Genomic DNA, 26,378 nt, shown 5'->3' with positions numbered 1-26,378 from the left:
CCTATCATGCTGTAAATCTTAATGGCTTTTTTATTGTTAATAGTGGAAATACTCTGGACAGGTGTTGGTATTGAAAAGAGACTACATCTTTTAGACAGACCAAGCACTCGTGGTGCAGTTTCGCTACCTGTGACATACACAGTGAAACTGTATATTTCTTTATACATATGTCTTTAGTAGTGGATATGAAAATGGATGTCTGTGGACAGCTGTCTGTCAGATTTTGCAGAAGGAATCCTGGAGGAAGCTTATGCTGGTGTGACGGCCATGCTGCAGCCAGGGAGCATGGAGGCGGTTGTCCTGCATCAAGCTGAAACCAGTAGAGGTTGGGACTGGGGCAGCCGTGGCTGGGCTAGACTGGGTTAGACTGTGGGCAGAAGTTCAGACATGACTGCTGCTGACTTTAGTAGCCAACCACAGTGACACACTGAGAACACTGATGTGTTAGTTGTTAAATGACAGGCATTTTTAGCTCTGTGTATTAATGTTGTCTATTTAAGTTACTTTTGTTCCAGCTGTTAACTTCCAGGGTGCCTGCCTTAGGTAGTAGGCTCTATTTTACTTGCTGAAGAAATCAGAAGCCTTTTGAGCGAGCTGTGTTTTTAAAACCCAAAACTTTGTGTGTCATTCCCCCACCCGCTTTCTTGAAGTGCTTTTTGGTTCTTTAAAACAGAAAATATGTTTAATATCATCAAGAGAAGTGACTGAGGGAATGTCCACCTAACTGTTACGGCCTGACCTTCCCTGTGAGGAGGAGATGCCTCATAGGAAAGGTGCTGCAAAAGTTACACTGTCTTATTGGTTACTGGCAAGTTAGCTGTAGTTGCTTTTTCTGTCTTGGCATTATGTTGTACTACCATTTGGATCTTGTCCTCTGTAGTTTGCAGCCTGTCTTCTGACAGTTTTGCTTATAGAGGTTACCTTGTGCATCTTGTTAGAATGTTACTTATTTAAGTGCTCAGGAAATGCTTTATCCAAAAGTAAAACACTGTTCACAAATTGACAGCCTCGAGTATTGTGTTGCTGCCTGACTCTCTAAATACCACTGCTGGCAAAAATAAACGGAAATGCTCATCACCTGTTCATTGAGCTGTGAACAAGTTTTGGAAAATGTTACCCTTCAAGAACATAAACTGATTTTGGGGTGTTTTACAGCAGACGACAAAAAGGTGTATTTATGCTATCAGAAGGAGCAAACCACTGCAGGTATCACTCAAGAAACCTATCAACAGGCAGAGTCTAGACATGTCTAACTGCAGTGTTCTACAGTCCAGAAGTGCAGGCTGAAAAACAGTCTTCAGAATAGCTGGGGATGTTTGGGAAATGAAAACAATTGGTAGTAGGTTGGTAACATGGAAGCAATACAAGTAATGATGGCAGGCTATAACTGCTATAAGAAAATAGTTGTGCACTTTAGCCGTAGCTTTCTGTTCCCATTCAGTAATACTTTCCCCTAGAGTTCTGTGGACTGTTTGCAGTGTAATTGAGAATTGAGTCTTTTGTTGTGGCCCTGTGATGTAGCTCTGAACTTTCAGATTTTTTTCCTGTTTTTTAATTGTTAAAATTTGATAATTTCACATGCATTAACTAGAAAAAAAATACTAATATACAAATAATTACATAATGGTATTTTTGATTGACTTAAAATCCAAATTCATCGAAGTTTAAGTGCAAAAAACACCTGGTTTTTACTTAATTGCATTGTGCAGATGGTGTGATGGCTTCTCTTTTCATCTGCAGATGACAAAATGGATGGTGCCATTGCTGTGCTCACTGGCTGTGAGTCTTGTCTCCTTCTGCAGAGTTTATTCAATAAAGAATATTGGCAGGCTAATTTGTTTTTGATTAGATGTTGCAGGTCTTAATGCAGACACTGTGTTTTTCGGATGGTATGTGCATTACCAACAAAAAAAAATTTTGAGTAAATTTGCTGATGTTGACATATTCCTCTGATCCACATCCTTTATCATGATTGAGACCAAAGTGTATTAAGAATGGGGTGTGGACTCTGACCTCAGAGCGTTCCTGGACCCAGAATTTGCAGTTACCTGTTCAGTGTTTGTATGCAGAGACAAAAATTTTTTACATTGCCTCAAGTTTCTTCAAAAGCAAAACTCTTTCTGGGAATGCTTATTAAAAGTGGTTAATGCTGATGTATACAGAATTGCAGTAATGTCAAGCCGAGAGCAAAAACTTATATGTCACTGTCTGATTTGTTAACACTTCTTTTACAAAATCACACTTGCTTGTGGTAGGATGACTTCTGCTTGCACCTCACATTTTAACTGTAAATAAGACATTTTTGCACAGCTTAACTAGTATACGTGCTTGTCAGTTGTCTCCCCCACCTAACCCCCAGACAATTATGCTCGTAGTATGTACTACAACATTTACCAATCATAAATTGAGTTTTGGTGATGCTAATAATTCTTACTTGTGTGATGTGCCATGTATGACTTTTTCCCAGACCTGTGTGCCTGACTTTACTTGAGATCTTGCCAGAAACAGCCAAGCAGCTAGAAAAGCTTGCAAAAATTTTGAGGAATGCTTTGGTAATTCCAGGAGCATGTCAGATTGGAGTTCTGAAAGCAACAGTTAACCGAAACATGATGTTACACAGTATGGAGAAAATTAATAAGACTTAATTTTAAATACTTTTTTTTTTTCAAAAAACTTTGGCAAAGGTTGATTTCAACAACTGTATAAAGGAGAAGTGGGATGTAAAAGTTAAGGTGTGGGGCTGTTTTTATTTTTAGCTACTTATTTCTGAGCAGGACACGATTGGTATTTTCATATGCTTGGCAATCAGCAGTGCAATACAGCAGTATTTATACACACTTTTTTTTGAGATTATTGAAATAATTTTAGTTGCAGCTTTTTTTTTTTTTTCCCCACATGCTATTCTAACACACATAACCTAATTGTTCCCTTGGGGATGCCATGCTGATCCTCAAAATGCAGAAGATCCTTTCACCACTAGGTGGAGACCGGTAACTAACATTGCAGAGAGACCGTAGCTGCGGAAAGGCTTTCCAGGTTACTTATTTCTATTCCTAGGGGATGCAAGAACAGATGTGCCCGATTTTAGGATGAAGGAGTGACTTTTTAGCTTGTTTCGGCTCTGGAGAGGTAGAAAGGACAATTTAAGGATTGCATTCTCTGTTGCTATAAGTCTGTGCTTAAATATCTTGGTGAAAAATGCCACTTACAGAAAAATGTAATTTCTCTACACATCCACCAATAGTAATAATAATGAGAACACTTGTGCAAATAGTGGCCTTGCTCTTTATGTCCTTGCTTTTTAACCATGTCATCCATCTTGGGAGTCTTGCAGTCTGTGTAGGACCTGGGTTTTCCAGTGTACAAAGAGTCAGAGGCCTTAACCTACAGAACTTGCAGCCCTGTGTCTGCATATAAACTTAATCCCACTACGCTGATGCTTAAAAATCTCATGGCTTGCTATATTTCTGTTTTTCCTTCTCCTTCTGAAGCTGGTGCTTCAAAGTGTTCAGTGCTGTAATAGGGGTCTGTGAAGCCCTCATCATTGTATTCTCCAAGGGAAGCAAGTTCTCAAACTGCAAAAGGGAGAGAAGTCTGAGTTAGTGAGTATATCAGAACACGGTGTATCCCAAGGTCCGGTTTCATCCCTGCTGGACCTTTCCAGTGTCTTGTTTTTGAACGCATACATTTTTATGCTGTTACACCTTCTAAAAGCTAGTATAACTTTTAGGTTGCCCAAGTGATTTTCTAACTTCCATGAAATACTTACTTGTAAATACTAGTGTGGTATGTCTGTTTTTTTGCTGAACTGTCACCGATCCTGTGCCCTCCACATAGCACTCCAGGATTGTCCAGCCACTGTGACACTGTGTTCTGCAAGGTGCTGAGACTGACTGTAAGGTTGTCAGTATGTGCTAGTGGAGTACGTGTGGCTATGGAAATGCCTTTTTCTGTGCTAAATTTTTGCTCTGCTGATCTAATCCTTTGAGGTTGAGCAAGCTATCATTTTCAGCCTGTTTAAGAAGTGGAACCTTTAAAAATACCTCTGTATGGGAATTTACTCCTTCCTCGTCTGGGTCGTCTCTGCCAGACGAGGTGGAAACATTCTCAGACCACTCACAGGTTTCATTCGAGCAAACAGCACTAACCACCGGTGCGAGAGATCAGATTTCCCCCGCACGCCCAGCCACTTGCCAAGCTGTTGCATCTTGGCCACTCTCTAATACAACGTGGCCCTGCCCTCTGAGTGTCCAGACCATGGTTACGTTGCTCCATAGTTAAAATCCTTTTTTGGCTCCTGTGTGGGTTAATTATCACTTCCAAAGAGGGAACAGGGTTCTCCTGGTCTGAAACATGAAAGGAGACTGGAGGAACGTGTGCATGTCTCTGTGTGCGCCTGTGTGATTTCTTGACAGTTTGGAAGTTTTTAAGGGGCAGGCTTTTCCCTGGGTTACTGAGAATTTAGTTTTAAACTAATTGGTCACTTGGTCAGTGGAGATATCTGCAGTCAGGTTTGCCTCTGTTATCTCCTTAAAAGCTGTCCCTGTCATCCAAAACTCAAGCCTAGGTTTGATGCTAGGACTTTCATGCTCCGTGTATCTCCTTGCTTCTTAGTCACTCTGAAGTGAGGAAGAAACCTTGGCCACGTTCAACTCTGTCCTTTGACATTGCAAAATAAAAATATAAATGTTAAATTAAAAATTAACCTTCTGTACCGTATTGTGACAGGCAAAATTTCCAGTAGCAATGACATGTAGAGTAAGTGTGTAAAAATGATTTCAAAGAAATGGGCAGGTACGGAGAGGGACCCCGCCACCTGCTTTCAAATCACTGGTTTACTATCTTAAGGTCAGAGGAAGCATAGTGGCCTAAATTGAGCTGAACTATTTGATGAACACATCCCCTTTACAGGTAATGTTTTAAGGTTAACTGGAATTAATAGGGCTAATTATTTTAAGGAATAGTTTTTTATTGTCTGCCCAGCAATGTATTTGTTATTTAAATTGTTTTGTGTTGTGTTGTAGAAACTCAAACCATTGTGCTCCAGAATTTATGCCTTGTGAAAGTGAAGAATAATTTGGTATTGGGAGACAGACATGAGCTGTCAAAATGTGTACAAGCATTGAGCAGACTCTGAATGCAAAGACTGTGAAACAGTTCAGGAATCATCAGTCATGAGCAAGTTAATGAGATCCGTTAATCTCAATGTTTAAAACTACTTCAAATACTTCAGTGTCAAAGGGATACTTGTTAAGGATTAAAAAGAAAAAAAAAAAGCAACAACACTAGCATTCCCCCATTTCTTCTCTGCCAAATTGTCTGATATGGAACAAAGATTAACCAGGGGGGCAGGGAGAGGAATTTGGTATTTTTTTCTATATGTTAAAAATGGACTGAACAGTGTGGGAGGAAAAAGTTTGATTTGCTCATCTCCATTTAAAAAAAGAATATTTGGGGACTCATCAGTTTTGAATTTTTTTTGAACAGTGGTCGGTATTAGTTATTATTTGAGTATGTAGTGGCTGTTTAGAACACAAAATGCATTTCTCTACCAGTTAACTATTTTTGTTATGCAGGGAACTTTGTGGGTTATCTGACTGATCACTGTGTTGCATTCTGGGCATGGTTCCCTGTGTCATGTGTTAGTGACGCAAGACCATCTAAACGTGATTTACGCTGATCTTAAAACTGTAGTCTTGGTTGAAAGGTGTTAATAAAAGGTATTAATAATGGTGATTTTTTTGGATACTTTTTCTCATTACTGAAATAAGCTAATCTAAGTTTTATAGGCTTTATTTTTTGGAATTTTTATAGCTTTTTGTTGAGTTAAATTTGAATAATTACAAAAAAGAAAAGTGACTCTGCAGAGTTACATTGTCCTGTGGTGTGTGTCCTGAAGGACAGGTTAAGGTATCTTTAACTTTATGTAAGATCTTTATGAGGAGATTGGGAATTTGGGAAATGGGTTTGAAAAAGTAAAAACTAAATAAAAACTGCTTATTGGCAAGTTTCATTGTTCTGTAATTTGTTTGTCACACTGTTTGCAGTGATTTGTCTGATGCTGAAGAAGGGAGAAAGAATGAAATACTGAAACAGCAGGCTGGGAAACTGAGTATAGATACTTGTATCTCATTGTGTATCCTATTAAACTTCCTCCATAACGGTGGTATGCTCCATAAATTATCTAGCAGTATTTTCTATTTATGACTCAAATTGCACACACAGGTTGTTTTTTTTCCTTTCTCTTCCATTCAGCCTGATGTTGAAACAAAATTATATGTTTGTAAAGGGCGGCTGAACGAAATAACTGCTGCAGTCCCCTGGATAATAATAGGTTACTAAATAAGCGTTTCAGTAGTCTGTTGTGCTTTGAGCAGTTGTGCTGAGTTAGTGCTCAAATCTTACCTTTTTACAAATCTCTTCTGTTTTCTGAAACCTTAAGGAGATCATTAAACCTGTCCAAAACCAAGTGTTATAAAGCAAAAGCGTGCCATCTTCCTTTACCAAATAACCACGTGGCACGTCATGTCCATATCTATGGTCAAAATTGTAATTAAAAACATGCTTTATGCAAGTTTTTTGAAAAAGAACTTGAAAGAATATATTTTCTTAAAAAATGCTATGCATAGTATTTTTTTTTAAATTTTGTTTTCTTTTTCCACTTGTGAAAATTTGCGTGTGCTGAAAAAAAAATCAGAGAAAGAACAGTGAGATAAAGTGTCTTTTCATTTATTCTGGAAGTATGAAAGTTTAAATGCATTATATTGAAAAAATAATACTACAAGCAAAGAAGTAGAAAAAACAGTTTAAATCCCAAAGTCAGAATGTGCATTACATGCTTTATTTCTGGCTGTCATCTGATGTTGTTATATGTAAAAGAACAATGTTGATGGGAGCTGTTGAGGCATATGGGTTTTAATAAGATCTTGTCTTGTTTCAGCCTCTGCCCCATTTATAGGAGCATGTGTGTTCGTCAAACTTAGTGAGTTCCTCACTTCACGAGAATTAACTTTCAGTGGTGTTTGTGTGCACTTAATTATTTTAGGACCATTTTTAAACATCTGGGAGCACTGAGAAACAGAAGTTAAACAGTAAAATGCAGATTTCTTAAATAAAGACCGATCTCTTGGAGCTAAGTTTTGCACTGTGTTAGCGGAGTGACTTATGCATGTGAGGTGCAAGTATTTTGAAAGTGTTGAATGAATCCTTTGTTCCTGGGATCGTAAGAGAACGTGACCTTTGTTTTGAGTTACAGGTCTTGAAATATTGAATAAGCTGTAGCTGTAAGAGAGACAAAGTCATCATATATATGTGTGTGTTTCAATATTCAGTTCATATGTTCAGCCAACTTTCAGTGAATCATAATGCTTAAATAATAATTCTCTCTGCTGCTATGTGCTCTCGAATTAGAAGGCTCAAGTACAGTACTTGGGTTTTGGAGGGGAGGCAAGAAACTCAACAAGAAGATTTTTAATAAAATTTGCACGACTGCGGTATTACTTTGTCTAGTGTGTGTTTGTTCAGTCTGTTGGTGTTCTGTGGACTCACTCTTAGCTCTAAATCTTCAACTCCATTCTGGGTATGGATAATCACACCTCTGATTAAATGTGATCTCTTTCTGTATCAGCATTACAGGTAAATGTTGTCATGACTTGCTTGTTAACACTAAGCCTTGGTCAAGTTCGTGCTTATAACCAGGAGATTTTTTTTTTCCTGTTCCTTGCCATTTGTAATCTTTGACATGTATTTGTATTCCAAGTATTATTTGATTTGTTTACATAATACTTATTTGTCTGTCTGGGAAGGAATGCTGTGACTTCGGCGTGTCTGATATTCCATAGTTGCACTTGCACTGTTAGAGAAAATCACATAAGCACTAGTTTTTGTTTTGGTCAGAAAAGGGTATTACTGGTATTTTCTTACATGAGATATTACGTGGGTCCAAGAAAAAAAAGTATAGGAAGCAGTTCTGTTTCAGGAGTAATATGCAGCAGCTCAAGACTGTGACCCACAGCCACAGAACTTCTGCACAATTTGATTTGTTTTGTCATACTGCTCTTTAGAAGAATTGGTTTAAAATGAATAGATTATGGGATTTTATAGTGCCTTTTAATGTTTTAAGACCTAGGCAATGTTAAATAATTGAGAAAATCTGGATGTTGTAATACTGTTTACAGATACATGTAAGCGATCACAAAGAAAATGGTTATTGAGTAGATGTTAAAGGTAAACAACACACGGTGGTCTACTTTAATTGGAAATCCTAATGTAACGGTTACTTCTGCTAATGAGAATATAGATAATCCCCTCTATATTTATTCTTTCTTGAAAAGTTAAAAATTGTTGTTTGCTGTATGCAGAATGAAGACAAGCTGTTCAATATCCACCTTGTAAATATTAAATGTTAAGAACCGCATGTTTTGAAGTATATGGGAGCCTTGCATTGATGTCAGCTTATACATTCATCTGCAATTTTGCTTCTTTTATTATAACAAGGCCTTTTCTTTTTTCTTTAGGGAAACTGTATCAATCTGACCGATGCCTTGACTCTTTATGAAGAACAGCTTAGCAGGCTTTATTGTCCTGTGGAGTTTTCAAAAGAGATCGTGTGCGTTCCCTCCTACATGGAATTGTATCCTTAAAGACTGAAAAAGTGTAGAGAGTGTGTTTTAATAAATTGAGCAAGCCTAGACTGCTTGGAGGTAATGAATTTGAATGCAAGAAAGCACTTCTGACTTAAATGCTATTAATATAGTTTGTTTGCTATGAAAAAACTGCACTTTTATTTTTGAAGATAGTTGCAGGAATTATATTTTAAAGATGCCATAAATTCACAGGTAGTGAAATGATCAGCACCTTTGAAGAGCAGGCTATGTTTTTCTTCATGTTTTGGAGTGTTGCCGAGTATATTGCTTATGCAGTGTAGAGTAAACTGTATGATGAGGGTAATGCTGCATGGGAGTTCTGATGAGACTGTATCGTTTCGTTTTGGTTTTCCTTACAAAACCAAAACAAAACGACAACAAAAAAAAACCACCCATCTCTTCCCCAACCCTGTGCAAAACCCATAACAAACTGACACCAAATATATATCTCAAAGTAGATTTTAATAGAAAAAAGCAGATTCCTAACAACCATTATTAATTAATGATATTGAAAAAATATTCCAAGTGGGGGGAGGGAGGTATGCACATTTCTCTGCAACATCCTCATTCCTAAAAATAACTCTTCAGAAATTCTTCATTTTGTGCTGACAGGCAAGTTATACAAGGAGCTGGAAGTTACGGCTTCAAGCCATGAGCTCTAGAGGGGCACTTTGATGTGCCCTCTTCTGGTTCCATTTGCTTTGGGTCTTACACACCACTTGTTTGTGATCTCCCAGGAAATACTTCTGTGGAGTAATGCCTGTTTGTGGCTGTCCATTTTCTGATACAAGAAGTTTTTCCAGGATCTGCTTATTCATAATATATTAAGTCAGTGAAACTCTGCCACAGCCTTTCTTCTATTTCATGTGTTCATTTTGCCTTTCTTCACTGTCTCAAATCTCAATACTGTTTAATACTGTAGCTTGCTGTTCTGGTCACCATACTGACTGTAACACGCTCCTGTTTCTCATTTTTTTCATGTCTCCAGTGAAACTTAGATTTGATCTTAACATTTTCAAGACAAAAAGGAAACAGTGAAATAAACCATATATGAAGATACTTACCCTTGTAGTTTACAACCTCAGATAAATTAAGATCCTTTTGCCTTCACAACTGCAGGCCTTAAATATGCAAAGTGCCTGTAAATGAATTAAGTAGAAAATAGTACTTCTTTCCTTTGAAAAATGCACTTATTTCTAGTATGTAAGCTCACAGACAAGAAATATTTTTATCAGAAAAAAACCTGACCATTAAATAGGTATAACAGCTTGAAAGTGAATAGTTCTTAGAGAAATGAGGCAGGCTCTTTTAGTTTGCTTTTTCTGACTGAATTAAGAACCTGATGATATAGCAGTGTAGATACAAGAATATTAAAAAAGTAATTTAATGATTTCAGATTAGCCCAAAGGAAGATATTTATATATATGTATATATAATACACACACTCAACTCTGACTATAAATTTGGTTTTGGACTTCTGATATCCCTTTATCTGCATTTTGAGTACAGGTTATCACCTTTTTTGAAACTTAGATTTCGAAATAGAAAGGATGAATCTCAATAGAAGATTATACCTGTGTGATATTTCACAGATGACAGAGATGTGGTAATTTACAGTAGAATTACTAGAACCAATTAAAAAATAAGGGTTTTATTTCTTTCTTCAGAAAGTGACCTGTGTGATGTTCATTTAGTGCCTGAAATCTCTTGAGCAATTGTATGAGTCTTTTGACTTATGCAAATGCTCATTTTCATAATCTGACCAAAAGTTAGCTTTATGGGTACCTGAATGCAGCCAAAATGCTAAAGCAAGGTTACCATATTTTATTGTTGCTTGTTTTCCCTACTTCCAGAATAGTAGCTGTGTGTAACAGCTGCTTGAATTTCTGGTATTTACTACTGTTGTTTTGGGGTTCATCTGAAATTCAAGTAGCTATTGACATAAAAGTCAACTCTCCATTTTAAGGAAAGCATATTTGTCCCTGAGGTCTCCACCAGGACACTGTGATGAACATGCAGGCTCCCATCTGGAGCATGTGTGACCTCACTGTGTAAACAGAAGAGCATATATCTTTATGTGAGTTTATTTTGGTTATGCTAAGTTTTAAATTCCAGAAAACCGTGACTTACTCTGCAGCAGTTGCTGTAGCTCTAAAAAAGGTGATGTCCATGTCTCATCTTCCTGTCTGCTCCTTTGAAGCTGCTAGAATAATGTAGCTCTGACCCCTGCTGAAGCTGGGTCTGTCTGCCACCGGAGGAGTAGCAAAGAGAGTACTCGCACAGCTGCTAGTTGCTCTGTGGTGATTGCTTCTAGCTCAGTCTGGGTGATGAAGTTCTGCTTTTTGAACAGTATTTGAAGCCAACACCATAGAAGCTTATAGAGGAAAAACCTAGCCAAAATTTAGATTCATCTGTTCAAGTGAGCATTCAGCAGAACCCCTGTTGAGGCATTCAAGATCCAGTAGACAGTTAAATGATTGCCCAGTAAGATACTCGGACACCTCGTGTTCAGCTGTTGAACATCTCAGTATTACTGGTGTGTCTGATCTTGTCGGTGTTAGGGCCTCACAAATTTGTCAGCTGGATGTCACTTTCCTATTCAAGATTGCTATCAAGAAAATGAGCAAGAGGTATCCCAGCTTGGTGAACTCCTGATTGAAGAGCTGGAGTTTTAATTGTTCTTCCCGAAGTAATTCTGTAGTTTGTTCAGTGGTTGCAATGCAAAATGTACAGCCTGAAAATCTGAAGCAGGGATTAGGATCACGGGTTTGCAAAGGATTTCAGTTTTGGTGGAAATGGGGTGCTCTTTTAAACTGATGAGCAAAAAAGAGGATCCAGGGAGATTTCACTTTTGAGATTTTTGCCTACCCCATCTTTATGAGCTATGAGAAGTTTTCAGAATTAAAGTACAAGTGAAAAGAATTACTTCCACTTTAACTATGTACTACCTACTTTTTTTTTCCTTGACTGCTCATTTTCTCCAGGTGGGTATTCTACACTATTTGGAAGAAATAAACTGAAGTCTGAACATCAAGATTATTCAAGATTATCCTAAATGTACATGCTGCATGGAGCATATAGGCCTGCCACGTGCTGCATATTGGCATCTTGAACCTTTAAATTATATGCTGTAGATGATCCTGAAACTTAGTCATGCTATTGATCGTGAATTCTTTAAATGTTTTTTATTATTATTTTAATTTAAAAGCAAATGGAAAATGTATATTTTGATGAGCTAGGGTGTTATTTTTGAAAGTCAACTTAAAGATGAGTAAGCAGCAAAACTATATAGCTGCTGAATGCACTGAACCTTTAGAATGTGATCCTTTTTAGTTTTTGTAGATCTTCACAAACTGATTAAAAAAGACATCTTGAGCATTTCATCCCTGAGGGTGGTCCATGGAGTTTTTGTTTGTTTGATTGTTTTCCGCCAGATATTTTTTTAATTGATGGTGCTTTTCAAGGATGGAGTTTTTTCTTTGATACTTAAAATTGAACGCTGCAGTGCTTCCATATACAGAAGATGGGCATAACTTAAAAAAAAAAAAAGTGGAGGGGGGTGGAGGAAAAACAAAAACAACTTCTGAAAGGATACAACAGATTCTTCACTGCAAAGGGAAGAAAACTAATTTTAAATTTTATTTACTGTAGTTTCAATCATTCATGATATTCCTGTAATCTCTTCCACAGGAGAAAAGAGTCTTTGACCTTTCACCTCATGGACATCTTTAGCTGCTACCCTATTGATTACTTAGATTTTGAGATTTTGATGTGGATTTAACAGTAGTTTATAGAGGTACTTTGAACTCTTTCAGCATGGAAATTAAAGCTGGGTTTTCGTAAGCACTAGGTTCTTGAAGAAAGAAAGGTTGTTTAACAGGGAAAAGAAATGTGGATGTGTTCTAGATTCATGTGCACCAGTATTTCTTGAATGTTTGGGGGCAAATAGGCATACTTCAGTAGGGTATGGCCTGGTTGTATTGGTCTAGACTGACCATGTTGTGTGAGGTTCTTGCTGAATTACCACTTGCAATTTAATTATCAGTGGAAGCTAGGTTACATTGTAGTTTTGTTCTGAAAGAGAAAACATTTTTCTTAAACTGTTTATCGTGTTGTCTGAAAAGCTATATTTTTGTAAGAATGTGCTTATGTACTGACTAAAACTTTGTTTTAACATTTAAAAGATTTCACATCAGAGGAGGTAGGAAGGATATAACTGCTCTGTATGCTTCTGTACATTACCAAGATAGAATAAAAAGTGCACTATCCCAAAACACTCTAATCCTGAACCACAATGATGTGATTTTTTTTTTCCTTCAACACTTAAGTCTTCACATTTTTTTTGTTTTGTTGTAGGGAGTTGATTTATTTTTCCTCCCACAAAACCAAAATATTAATGTTAATGAAAAAAAATACACTCCTAAGATCTGTATTCTTAAACCATACATAAAGAAGAGTTTTACGTGTCCCATGTACATAAACTGTTGATGAATTCTCAGTAACCTATGTAGAATTTGAGTGATAATGGAAAACTTGTAAAAATTTGCCCTTCATTTGGAGTAGAATTATTTTTATATGTACAGTTGTGCTGTTAAACTGCTTTTAGTTTGGAGAGTCAAAGAGAAGTGTTCTTTCCTCTTATGGCTTAAAGTGATTCCTGTTACTGCTGATTCCTCGTTACACATGGGACGCAGTTCTTCCATGGCCTACAGCCCGTGTATCCCTGTTACAGAGCAGAGCCTCCTTCTGAACAGGGGCAGAGAAAAGTGTCTTGCATTTCCTTAAATGTTTTAACCCTATTGTATCCATCCCAGAAAATACCTTGATATAATTGCCTATGACCTAATAGTAACCCATCATTTATGATACAGGACCACAATTGGTATATTTTACAGGTGCAAACAAATGCAGATGTCATACAAGCAGTTATGTGTACCCTTAACTTTGCAAGCATGAATATTCCCGTTGATCCTTAGTGTGATTACAGTGTAGGTGGTATTAAGCACACAGGCATTCGTAAGATGGGGCTCACAGCATATGTTTCCCTGAGCAAGCTTGATAGATCTAGAAGTCAGTCACAACACGTGGGGGTGGTTGTTTTTAGCAAAGAAACTTGTGAACTGGAAGATGATTTAATACTCTTGCTGGCTTGCTGCACCATGGCTGGCACTCAGCATTGATGCTGCCTGAATACAGAGGTGCTGGGTGTGCAGGGATGTTCTGTAATCTGGAATGACCAGGGGACCTGAATTAAGTGTTGGCAGAGGCAGCAGTGCTTGCAAATCTTTCCTTTTCAACCGATAAAGTATAAAAAGAGGCTTGGAGGATTCTTTTGTTTCTTTGTGTTAACTTTTTAATGTAGGATTTTAAAAGTGATAGAAGTAGTATAAAGCAATTCAGCAATCCCTGAACATTATCATTTTTTAAATTTTTTTAAAGTTGCTGAATTGATTCTGAACAAGTATGTACACACTGTCAGTCTATTTATTTGTTGCAGTAGTGGGTTTTTTTTTTAAGGAAAACAAATTGCTTTGTGTTCAAATTTTCAAATGCAAACTGCAATAGCTGATCAGTTTTCCATGTTTAAGGCCAGTTAGAAAACAGCTGTGATTGCTGCACCTATGTATGCAAACATTTCCCAAGATATGGTTAACATTAAGGTTTTCTTAATTGTTCTTTGCACTAAATGCTGCTTCCACCTGGAAATGTGATTTAAATATTTAAAAATCGATTGGTAGTAGTTTGTGCAAAGAGAAGACCTTCTGGCGTTGTATCTACTGCATCAGTGCAGCGCACATGTTAAAATAAAGTTACATTATTATTCCTTGTGTGTGAATTCTTAAATACATTGTAGATTTAGTGTTAAAATGGCAAAGTTAATGGGTGTGATGCTTTACATTGTACCTCCTTTTCTTCTCCATTTGTCACCTAACAAACATAAAGGTTCTTACTGGTCCTTTTATTGAGTATCTTTTCTGTCTCTCACAGATTAATAAATTCATTTATTTTCCACATAATATATGTTCAGATAAGATTCTCTGTAGTATGCACAGTGTTGTTTGCAGTGGGGAAGATCACTTGAGACTTCAGTAATCTTTGACTAGAAGAACTTAATTTTATTGTGGAATACTGTAGATGTGAATTCTTTGGAGGTCTGTAATATGCTCCTTAGTTTTTCTGCTGAAGTGGCAAGTTGGCTTTGGGTGGCAGCTCGATGTATTGTGTGGCACAAAGCAAAGACAGGTTGGTAAGAAAGAAGATGTGAGGAATGGTGCAAGCTTTGGAACGGAGGATTAGGAAGGGAGAGAGAAGAGCATGAACAGGATGGGCAGATTGAAGTTACGTTGGGGTGTGATTCAAAAAGATTAATAATGTCAGACAAAGTGACTTCAAATAAAGATCATAGAGAAATATACATAAATTCCAGCTAACTGGGAAGGAGAAATATTTACATCTGTCTTAATTACAGCAGTACCAAATAGCTTGTTAGTTAGGAAAAAGGGGAAGAAGTAACTTTTTAAGAAAAAGTCTCACGTACAGACTTTGAGGATAGGATAAAGAGTCATTTTAGGGTGTCTACATGCACAACAGGGAAGATGGTTAGGTGTCTCTTGCTTTTTTATTTTTACCATTTAGGGTTTGAAGTGTTGACAGCTCTCTAGAAGGAATAAGGCGTTGGGACAAGTGAGAGGGAGAAGAGCACTCAGTTTCTTATTTTAATTTAAGAACAGGGGATGCAATGTGATGTTGCCTGAGGGTAATGGGAAGAGGTTGACAAACCTCACCTACAGAGGAAAAAAAGGGTAGTTGGAATTGTTGAAGGAAATGCCTAAGGAGCAAGGGAGAGAAGTAGCAGCAACAGAATTGAGTGCATGAGTGATTAATAGCGCAGCAATATAGGGGTGCCTTTTTGAAATGTGGAACAGTTAATCTTTACTTCAGGATTTCAGTGAACTTGAGCTTCAGAGAAAGAAATAGAGAAAGTAGAAAGGGAGGAAAAAGGGCAAAATGTGCTTTGTAACTGGAAGCATGATAAAAAGTACGCCTGTGCAGTGTTGCAGAAATGGTTATGTCAAGGGAAGAAAGGATGCAGGAGCAAGAGCAGGTAAGATGGAAAGTGGTTGGGGTAGTGAGTGAGAAGAAGGAAGCAGAAACAGGACAGGACAAGATAACGGCAGGAGGCTGGGGAGCACGTGTGCCAGTTGCACTGCCTAGTCTATCCTCTGTAAGTATCAGAGAAAGAAGGAAGAGAGATTTGAAATGTGGAATGTGGTTTATTTCTTTGTTTTTATATCTTATTTCTACTAAGGAACGATTACAAGGTGGCTCCTAAGTACTCTGGGAGAAAGAGAATAATACTGTTGGAAATGGAATGGTGATCAAAAGGAAACTAACTACTCAGAATAAGGGAGAGTGCACTGTAGACTAATTACCCAAGTAGATAAATACAAAATTAATGAAGCCCAAAGGAAGGGGAACTGGGGGATTTAACTGTCATGGGTTGTCGTCATGAGTGTGGGAGGTAGAAGCTTACCAGTGGCATCTCTGCTAACTTAGCTTATGGAATTGGGAAAACCAATCTGAACCAGTAATGGTATGAAAAGGAAACAAAAAATAAAAAGACGCCGCTATCACAATTATAGGGTTTTTCTTCCGACTTCGAAGTGCCATGACAACTTCATTGTATGTTGTTTGAAATGATAATAAGTTTAATGACCTCAGTAACAAATGCACAGCAGATTGTGCCATATTGCCTGTGGAGCACTATTAGTACGGTTTACTTTGAAAGACCCAAAGACAAAAGTATTTTATTGATGTATAATAGAAACATCTTAGTGTCTGAATAATCTTTGTATATACAAAGATAAGCATCAGTGGGATTTTAAAACAATAGTTATAGCAGATGAGACTAACAATGCTGAGTATATATAGCTCTGTGAAGCTTTTTTGGTTCTGGTAGCTGCTAATGTTATCTAACATTTCCCTATTTAACTTTATTCTTCAGTTAATTATCAAAACTAGTGATTCTGCTTGTTTAAAAAAAAAAACAAAAAAATATATATATATTATTCCATGCCTTGTCCAGGTTCTGCTCTCAGCTTCACATCCTGGGAGATTACTTCCTAATGATTGGCTTCTCTTGTAACGCCTATGTATTTTTGATGATGTTTTACAGCCACTGGTTAGTTATTTGGGGTGAAAGGAGGACTGCAGACGAATTTAACAGGTAACAAGTTTTTGTTGCTTCATTGTTTAAAAAACACCAGTGAAGACTGAGAGAATAATTAAAGGAATGTGTGTTAACTTCTATTTTTAAGAGGATAACATCCTTTTTGAAGATTTTACCTGTATTGTGTTTTTTCTTTTTTTAAAAAAAAAGTTCCTGCTGCCTTTAAAATGTTCTTAGTATATATGTAACAGTTAAATACTAGGGAAAGGGAAGATGTCTGCTCAGCTTCTGTCGTTGGTTTTGAGACAGTCCTGTGCCTTAAGAAGTTATACTTAAAATGTATCTCAAGTCTACTTTTTTTTTTTTTTTCCTGATCTTGTCCTACATAGTGAAGTCCTTTGTGCCTTTACCTGTGTGGTGGCTGGGAACACCTCTGGCTATGTGAAAAGAAGAAATGGCTGAGTGTGCTTAAGACTGCAGTCAAGATTAGGCAGTGTTAAAGAAAGCAGAGCCAATGTAGCTCCAACATGCTGCCTCATAAGCAGAATAAATAAAATGACAAACACCGAATGGGTAGCTTGTGGCCATATAGCTAACATGCAGCTGCAGCCAGCAGGTGCTGCTGCATCCAGCACCAGCAATGTCTGCAGATCTGCTGGCCGTGAGCTTCGGGGACACTTTCCATGCTTACCATCTGTCTCATCTAGGGCTTTGCCTCGGCAGCTACATGAGCTCAGGGAAGACATCCACATTTCCTGGAGAGCTGATGGTTGTAATGCACAGGCAGCATGATCCTGTGCTGCCATTGTGTGTGCTTTTCTGTTGTTCAGACATTGTATGGAGTGTAGGCCAGGAACTGCTGAAGGTGCCTCAGAAGCAGAAGGCTGACCCACGCTAGGCCATAATCGTAGCGTGCACAGGGGGTGGGGTGCACTCAGGGTTATCAAGCAACTTGCTCATCCTCACATGTACACTGACTGTCAAAACTCCAGGCTGTCGCTTGCATGTCTGATAGTGCCAACCATCGTGTGCTAGCACCACATTCCAGCACTCCCCTTTGATATTCTGACAAAAAGTAGTCTGACTGTAGAGGTGCCTTGCTGCTGGTGTAGAGCCCTGACTGTACCTGAGATGTGGGAGCTTGCCTCTGAGTACGACCCAAAGCCACCAGCATGTAGAAGGGATTGTCACTGTGCCTGTCCGTCCCCAGCCTGTGTGCATGCAGCCGGGCCCAGTCCCTTTTAAGCACAGACCACATGCTTTGCTTGCTGTGGGTGCCGTTTGTGTGCTGTTTGGGCAGCAAGACCAGAGTAGTCTAGGAGCACTTGGTAAATTGGACTACCACAACTTCGAGGTGCTGTGCTTACCCAGAAGCCTCCCTTCTAGGTGTTGGGTGGATTGCATAGGTACAGGAGATGGTCTCCTGTAAAGGGGGACAATCACTTCCCTAGCCCTGCTGGCCACACTTTCTTATACAAGCCAGGATGCTGTTGGCCTTCTTGGCCACCTGGGCACACTGCTGGCTCATATTCAGCCGACTATCAACCAGTACTGCCAGGTCCTTCTCTGCCAGGCAGCTTTCCAACCACTCATCTCCCAGACTGTAGCTCTGCTTGGGGTTGCGCCCCAGGTGCAGGACCCGGCACTTGGCCTTGTTGAACTTCATACAGTTGACCTCAGCCCATCGGTCCAGACTATCCAGATCCTCCTGCAGAGCCTTCCTACCCTCGAGCAGATCGACACACGCACTTAGCTTGGTGTCATCTGCAAACTTACTGAGGGTGCACTCGATCCCCTCATCCAGATCATTGATAAAGATATTAAAGAGAACTGGCCCTAGTACTGAGCCCTGGGGGACTCCACTAGTGCCTGGCCTGCAACTGGATTTAACTCCATTCACCACAACTCTTTGGGCCTGGCTACCCAGCCAGTTTCTAACCCAACAAAGTGTATGCCAGTCCAAGCCAAGAGCAGCCAGTTTCTCAAGGAGAATGCTGTGGAAAATGGTGTCAAAAGCCTTACTGAAGTCAAGGTAGACCACATCCACAGCCTTTCCCTCATCCACCAAGCGCGTCACTTTGTCATAGAAGGAGATCAGGTTCGTCAAGCAGCACCTGCCTTTCATAAACCCATGGTGACTGGGCCTGATTGCCTGCTTGCCCTGCAAGTGCCGCGTGATGACACTCAAGACAATCTGCTCCATGAGCTTCCCTGGCACTGAGGTCAAACTAACATGCCTATAGTTTCCTGCGTCTACCTTCCAGCCCTTCTTGTAGACGGGCATCACATTTGCTAGCCGCCAGTCTACTGGGACCTCCCCTGATAGCCAGGACTGCTGATAAATGGTGGAAAGCGGCTTGGCCAGCTCCTCTGCCAGTTCTCTCAGTACCCTCGGGTGGATCCCATCCGGCCCCATGGACTTGTGTACATCTAAGTGCTGTAGCAGGTCGCCAACCATTTCCTCGTGGATTGTGAGGGCCACATCCTGCTCCCCATCCCCTTCCACCAACTCAGGGTACTGGGTATCTAGAGAACAACTGGTCTTGCCGCTAAAGACTAAGGCTAAGAAGGCATTAAGCACCTCAGCCTTTTCCTCATCTCTCGTCACTAAGTTTCCCCCTGCATCCAGTAAAGGATGAAGATTCTCCTTAGTCCTCCTTTTGGTGTTGATGTATTTATAAAAACATTTTCTGTTGTCTTTAACAGCAGTAGCCAGATTGAGCTCCAGGTGAGCTTAGGCCTTTCTAATTTTGTCCCTACACATCCTTACAACATCCTTATAATCCTTCTGAGTGGCCTGCCCTCTTTTCCAAAGATTATAAACCCCCTTTTTTTTCCTAAGCTCTAGCCACAATTCTGTTCAGCCAGGCCAGTCTTCTTCCACGCCAGCCCGTCTTTGGGCACGTAGGGACAGACCGCTCCTGAGCCATTCAGATTTCCTTCTTGAGGAGTGCCCAGCCTTCCTGGACTCCTCTGCCCTCCAGAACCTCCTCCCAAGGGACTCTGCCAACCAGTGTTTTGAACAGCTCAGTCAGCCCTCCGGAAGTCCAAGACAGCAATTTTACTGATCCCCCTCCTGACTTCGCCAAGAATAGAGAACTCTACTATTTCACGGTCACTCTGCCTAAGACAGCTCCTGACCACCACATCTCCCACCAGTCCGTCACTATGAACAGAAGGTCCAGCGGGGCACCTCCCCTGGTAGGCTCTCTAACCAGCTGCATCAGGAAACTATCTTCTGCGCTCTCCAGAAACCTCCTAGACTGCTTCCTCTGAGCTGTATTGCATTTCCAGGATGTGTCTGGGAAGTTGAAGTCCCCCACGAGGACAAGAGCTGACGATTTCACAACTTTTGCCAGCTGTCTGTAGAATTCCTCATCCATCTCCTCATCTTGGTTTGGCGGTCTGTAACAGACCCCCACCAGGATGCTTGCCTTGTTGTCCTTCCTGCCGATCTTAACCCATAGGGACTCAACCTTATCATTCCCAGTCTCAGCCTTGAGTTCCACAACATCAAAACACTCTCTAATATAGAGAGCCACAGCACTGTCCCTTCTGAAGAGCCTATAGGCTGTCATTGCAGCACTCCAGTCATGGGAGTAGTCCCACCACGTTTCAGTGATGGCAACCAAGTCGTAGCTAGCCTGTTGCATGATGGCTTCCAGCTTTTCCTGTTTGTTGCCCATGCTGCGTGCATTAGTGTAGATGCACTTCAGCTGGGCCATTGCCTCCTCCCCAGACCCTGACATTGTTCCCCCGGCACACCTCTAACCTTCTTTCTTAGTGGAGGCAGTCCTGAGGTGTGGAGTTGACTTCCTCACCTTAGGCATCCTCCTGGGTAGGCTGTTCACCTCATCCTCACCCACCAGTCTCTCAAGCTCCAGGGCCTCAAACCTGTTGTATATGGGCACCTGGGAAGGCAGGGCCAGTAGGGAGGGGGGTTGCCTGCGACGTCGAGCAGGGACCTGTTTCCATTCCTCCTCATCTCCTAGGTCCCCTCCCTCTGCTCGGCAGGGCAGGGGGTCCAGCACTGTTTGGGGTGTCTCGCCCTGGTGCCTTTCCTTCAGGCCTTGCAGGGAGTTGCCCCACAGGTCTAGTTCCCGCTCACACTCCGTGATGGCCCTCAACCTCTCCACCTCCTCCTTGAGCTCTGCCACCAGGCTGAGCAGGTCATCCACCTGCTCACACCTCACACACACAGTGTCTCTGCCGCCCTCAGATGGCAGCAATAGGCTCAGGCACTCTGTGCATCCGGAGACCTGAACTGCCTCATTTTTTGAGCGGGCACTCAGTCTGGGTGGCCACAGACTTTCTAGAAAGAGCTTATTTGGACAGAACTTCTCAAAAATAAAAAATATTTCAGACTTTCTTGACTGAATTTTCTTTTTTTTTTTTTTTTTTTTCCTAAAATTTACTTGATCCACTTCCCTTGAGAATACAGCTCATGTGAAGGGGTTGCTGTGAGGGCATTTCTTCTGCTAGCTGTGCTCCGTGAATGGTCCCAGCCATTTTCTCTCATTCTCACCCTGCATTAGCTCCTCTGCTGTGAGACTTGCAGCGCTTCTTTAGATTAGAAAATGAGCCAGAAGAGACATTAAAGGGAGATGGGGAGCTGATCTCACTTCAGCTGCTCTGCTGAAATGAAAGGATGAAAAATCAATCTGTGTTGGAAGTAAACCTCTCTGGTTCATCGTGTTGCCAGACAAACGCTTGTGCTGACAGACCTGCGTGTTGTGCAGGCGTGGGAACTGGTGATGGGGGTGGGTGGAAACAGGTCAGAAGAAGGTGGGGAACGAGGGAAAAATGTTCAAAATGAAGGCTGTAGCACCGTACTGTGTACCTGCTTTAGAAACACGGGGGAGGAATCGTTAAGGGAGCTGCTCCTTGTTTTTCTTGTTATTGTTTTCCTCTTTAATCATCTCTACCGAACCATTTGTCATTCGGGAATATTCAAATAAGTCAGATTTTTGGGGGCAGCTGAAAGGTAATCCAGCACAAACCATGTGCTTTTCTAGCCTAATTGAAATTATAGAGCTTTATCTGTAACTTGTGTCAATACTCTGTATGTAGCTTTTGTGGTTTTGTGGGTGTGTGCATTGTTTTTAATTGCTTGTTAACATTCATACCTTTAAAACTTTCAAATAAATTTCTGTCTGTTAGTCATTTAACTCTCCCACTTCATTTCAGGTAAATGGACTGATTTTGAAAACAGGGGTTTTCTGAGGTTAGTTTAAAAATGGTAATGATAGTTCCACTCAAAGACTAGGAGCACTTCCTAGCCAGCAGCTGGTTTTAAAGAGTGTAGCCAACACCCAATTCTTGCAGCGTCAGCTATTGATCTACATTGCTATGTTCTTAAATAAACACAAACTCTATTATTATTTTTTTTTCTGGTACCAAAAATAAAATAGCAATGTGGTTTTAGATCTGTACCCAGAAGGAGTGCTGTGTGAAATGATTATTACACAGGCAAGCACCTTTGTACTGCACAGTGAGCTCTGGCTGCAAGGAAGGTGGTGAGCTGCAGTGAAGCAAGCCAAGGTGATTTCCTTTGTCTATCAGATGTGCTTCTCTGTACCTAACGTGTTATTTGTGAGAGTGGAGGAATATAGGCTAGTTCTGGATGATGCTTGTGATCTGGCTTCTCAGCACCTGCTTGGCTGTCTAGTGATAGCAGGTGAATCATTTTTCCAGTGAGTGGCAGAAATCTGGCCTTCCTCAAGCATACAGTTGTGAACAAATGGTAATCAAGTACATCTGAACTTCAGACACCCTAAGATATATTTTATGTCATACTGAACAAAATACATTGTAATAGCTTAAAATTGTTTACTGTACCTGCAGATTCATACAACAGAGGATGTTTTCCATTCAATATTTTATGTAATTAAAAATATGGTCATATAGTTACTTTTATCCCCAGATAGTAGTGAAAAAAATAGATGGGTAAAACAAAAACAGCAAGCCATAGAAGATTTTATGAAATTAATCTGAAAACACATGTGATTCCTCTTAAGATCGTGTTTTGCCTTTCATTTTTATCTCCGGTGTAGATAAATGCAACAACTTTGTATTGCCAATGACTTTTTCAACCTACTGTCTCTTGTAACAGAGCAGGGTCTCAGCAGCTGCAGATCAACACATTTCTTTGTCAGAGCTTCCCTTCAAATTTTCATTATTTTGCATTTGTACTTCTTTTGGCTGCTAAAGGCTAAGATGGCAAAATTGTGGATGTCTTAAGCACTGTAACAGTCCCAAGTCTTTGGATTCCCTTATGAGCTTAAACCACGTGTTCTAATGTTATTTTAGCTTTACTGCTAAATTTCTATTCCATTTTGCCTTTTACATATGGAGGTATGAGTGTTTTTCCTAAGTCATTCTGCTCAGAGCAGAAATAACACTTGACATTTTTGCTTATGCCCCTTCCAGATCTGTGCTCTCCTCATGGAAATTTGTTGTGATACTAGAATTTGAAAAGCAGCAATCCAGAACACCTACTTTCCTACTCCAGAGTATGCAGATGAGTCGCAAAGGAAGAAGTCCACCACATGCTTTTCTTTGGTCCTAGATAAATCCACTACCCAAGCCTTGCAATGAGCTTGAAGCTAATACTCTTCATTTCAAATGCAGTGAAAATATCAAGCACTAACTTTGAGAAGTATACAGCAAAAGGTCCATGTGAGTGTCCACAAATTTTACTGAAAAATTTATTTTTAATCAGGTCTGGATATAAATCCATAATAGTATAAGGCAGTGAGAAATCTGTGTTTTATGGCCTTGTGTCAATAGGAAAAAAAAAAAAAAGGCACCAATAAAATAGCACAAAGCTTTATTTTAAATAGAGATGTTGGAAACTTCAGGAAAGGGTTGTCAGGAACATAGCAGTTTGGTTTGTAAAGATAATTATATTTGGCTCCTAACTTGTTCTTGAGGATTTCTGTGACTTGGGGAAAACAAACATTTGGCCTGGATTTCTGTCCCATGGGTCTTATGTGGTGGTTTCAACCTGGGACAATTTTGGCCTCCCCTTTCACAAGAGCTTGATCAAATGCCCTGCTGAGGTGCTGTTGAATGTCATTATTGGACACGGACGTAATCAATGAAGTAGCACCAAGACTGCTACAAGTCTAGACAAATTGCTAGAATACCTCCACTGGGCAAGAGGCACAAAGTCTCATTATCATGGGATGTTGGATTTAGGACATCATATTTAATGTGGGATTTTCCTGGCTTTTAACTATGCACAGTTAATTGTAATCTCCATTTGAGATGAGGGAGAGGAAAAAGAATCCACTTAAGTAAAATACAGTAAAATAAAACTAATTTCAGGAAGCTTCTGAACTGGTTGTAGCAATGTCTGGAAGAACAGTTTTTTTAGCCAGCTGCTTTTACTCTGAGAGCAGAGCCTATGCAGTTGTGCTTTCCCTGAATTTCTTTACCCTTCATCTCCCAGCCTTGCTCAGTAACCTTTGACCTTGCCAGCCAATTCCAAACAAATTTGACAGAGGGGATTTGGGCTCAAGGAAGCTCAATTCTGACAACTTTTTTCCCAGATAAAAAGGCCTGTTTTTTCTGCTACTAAGGCCTCAGAGTGAGTATGGCCCTTGGTCAGCACAGGGGAGTCTGTCCTGTCTATCTATCCTCTGAGTAGATGCTGAAAGCAGCCACATATGGGTCTGGTGGCTCTCCTCTTTTGATTGCACATGTTGGTGAATATATGTCCCATTACACACCTGAGGATTCACCCATGAGGCACAAACTTGTTGGAAGCCAGGCTTCCTTACTTCCACTGCTCATATAAATAACCTTTGTATTGAAGGCTGTGTGACCAAACATCTGGACTGAGCAAAGGAAATGGTTAAAGCTCTGGCAGTTCTAATGCAATATTTTAAAGAAACAATAGAGAGTCATGTCCTGTCTACACCCCTGCATCTACAGCCATGGCCATTGGAAGTATCACATTTCCCAGCAATGTCTTTTTCAGTGCTATACAGCCTACATTCACAGATAGTTCAGATGAACAAAGTCAAAAATTTGTTCTGAGGTGCTCCAGAATTATTTTATATGTTTTTAATTCCCAACTACCATGCCTTTCTAAAATCCATGTTAGCATGAGCAGTGGATATGGCCCCATATTTAATCTGTACCGTGGAATGACAGATGAGGAGGAGAGTATGCAGAAGAGACGGCCATCTGTAAACACACTTATAATGGTGTGAACGTGGCCTCTATGAGAAGTGGTGTTTTATTTAGCTATACTTCAATCCACTTCTTGAAGAAAAATTGACGGAAGACCTAAAGCAGTTCTCCTTTCTGTTTGAGAGCATATGCATTTTTTCATTAAAGTGTTTTTTCAAAAGCAGCTCTAAGAAGGCTTGCAAACTTGAGTGGTTTAACTCTAATCATCCCAGACATTGGCTTTCGTGGTGAGTTGCTGTTTGGGATGGATACAAGCACCTTTTGGTCAGAGACAAAAGTGTTTTCTGCAGCAGGGACAAGTTCTTCTTGGAGTAAGGAGAAAAGCTAAGCCTACTCGGAATAAAAATAATAATGATAAAAAATATTTGGGAAGTTAGAAGTGTAGGAGGAAAACGTTTTCTGCTTTGCAGTATGCTCTCTCCACATTTGAAATTGTATGGAGGGTATTTATGGAAAAGTTTACCACCAGCAATGTTCAGAGCCCTGCAAGGCCTGGTGGCGCTGCATTGGCTCTGAGTGCAGCTGTGAGGATAGGGGTCATTAATTGAGGCTTTCTATGATGTGGCTGTACCAGTGGAAAACAATGGAGTTATTTATTTCCAGCTGTCTCTGTGACATGAAAAAAGGACCAGTTTGCACCACAGCACAGCTGCTGTTGGCTGCAGCACAGAAATTTTAGGAGTTCTGTAGCTAAGAGAGTACCATTTACAAGATTCAGAGATCTAAAGACTGTCTTCAAATGCAATATGTTGCGTTTTTCTCAAGCACATTGTGTGTACTTAGAGCCCAATCAGCCAATCCTGGCTACAACAGCTGCATAGCTTAAAAAGAAACACAGTTCAAGTCTCCATGGTGGAACACTTTAAATGAAATGAAATGAAACACAGCCTCTGCTCTGACCTGTGCAGATTAATCTCATTCAACAAAGCGTATGCCTCCAAGTGCACCTGTAACTTCACAGACTCTTAAGTGCTTTTCTGCTGAAGCCACCCATGCTGTATCTGCCTGGTGGTTCTGCCTTCAGCAGCGTGGTAGCAGCAGTATGCCTCATGTCACCGTGAGCTAAAAATGCCTTACAGGGCATTATCAAAGCTGCGATGCGCTGATTGTGAACTGCGTCTCTCAAGCTTAACTTATTCCTCTGCGGTAACCCGTCTGTTGCCTCTCACTGGCAAGTCAATTGTGCACCACGAGGACAGCGTGAGGAAATGCCTTCTGTAACTAACATATTGGTGTGATCCTATGTGTTCTACGTGTGTTATTTTGTCCTTTGTTGCCTTGAAATCTGAACTGATTTTTCTGTCTCCATAAAAAGTATCAGCAGTTGTTTTAATATGATTTAAAGTTTACCTAAGTGCAAGAAA

At 40.1% G+C, this 26,378-nt stretch overlaps 1 protein-coding gene across 3 annotated transcripts in view; it reads left to right on the top strand.

Moving 5' to 3' along the window:
- The window catches only part of SMS (spermine synthase), a 49,346-nt gene extending 34,877 nt beyond the window's left edge, over positions 1 to 14,469 (top strand). For all 3 annotated transcript variants that reach the window (XM_066980866.1, XM_066980856.1, XM_066980845.1), the window contains exons 10-11: positions 8,517 to 8,632; positions 11,630 to 14,469. In XM_066980866.1, coding sequence (XP_066836967.1) covers positions 8,517 to 8,632; positions 11,630 to 11,660 — 147 coding nt within the window. In that variant the 3' untranslated portion in view covers positions 11,661 to 14,469. The remainder of the gene's footprint in view (positions 1 to 8,516; positions 8,633 to 11,629) is intronic.
- The last annotated feature ends 11,909 nt before the right edge of the window (positions 14,470 to 26,378 follow it).

The sequence above is a fragment of the Anser cygnoides genome, chromosome 1 (assembly GCF_040182565.1).
Source record: "Anser cygnoides isolate HZ-2024a breed goose chromosome 1, Taihu_goose_T2T_genome, whole genome shotgun sequence".
NCBI lineage: Eukaryota > Metazoa > Chordata > Aves > Anseriformes > Anatidae > Anser > Anser cygnoides.
This window is presented reverse-complemented; position numbering and strand designations above follow the sequence as displayed.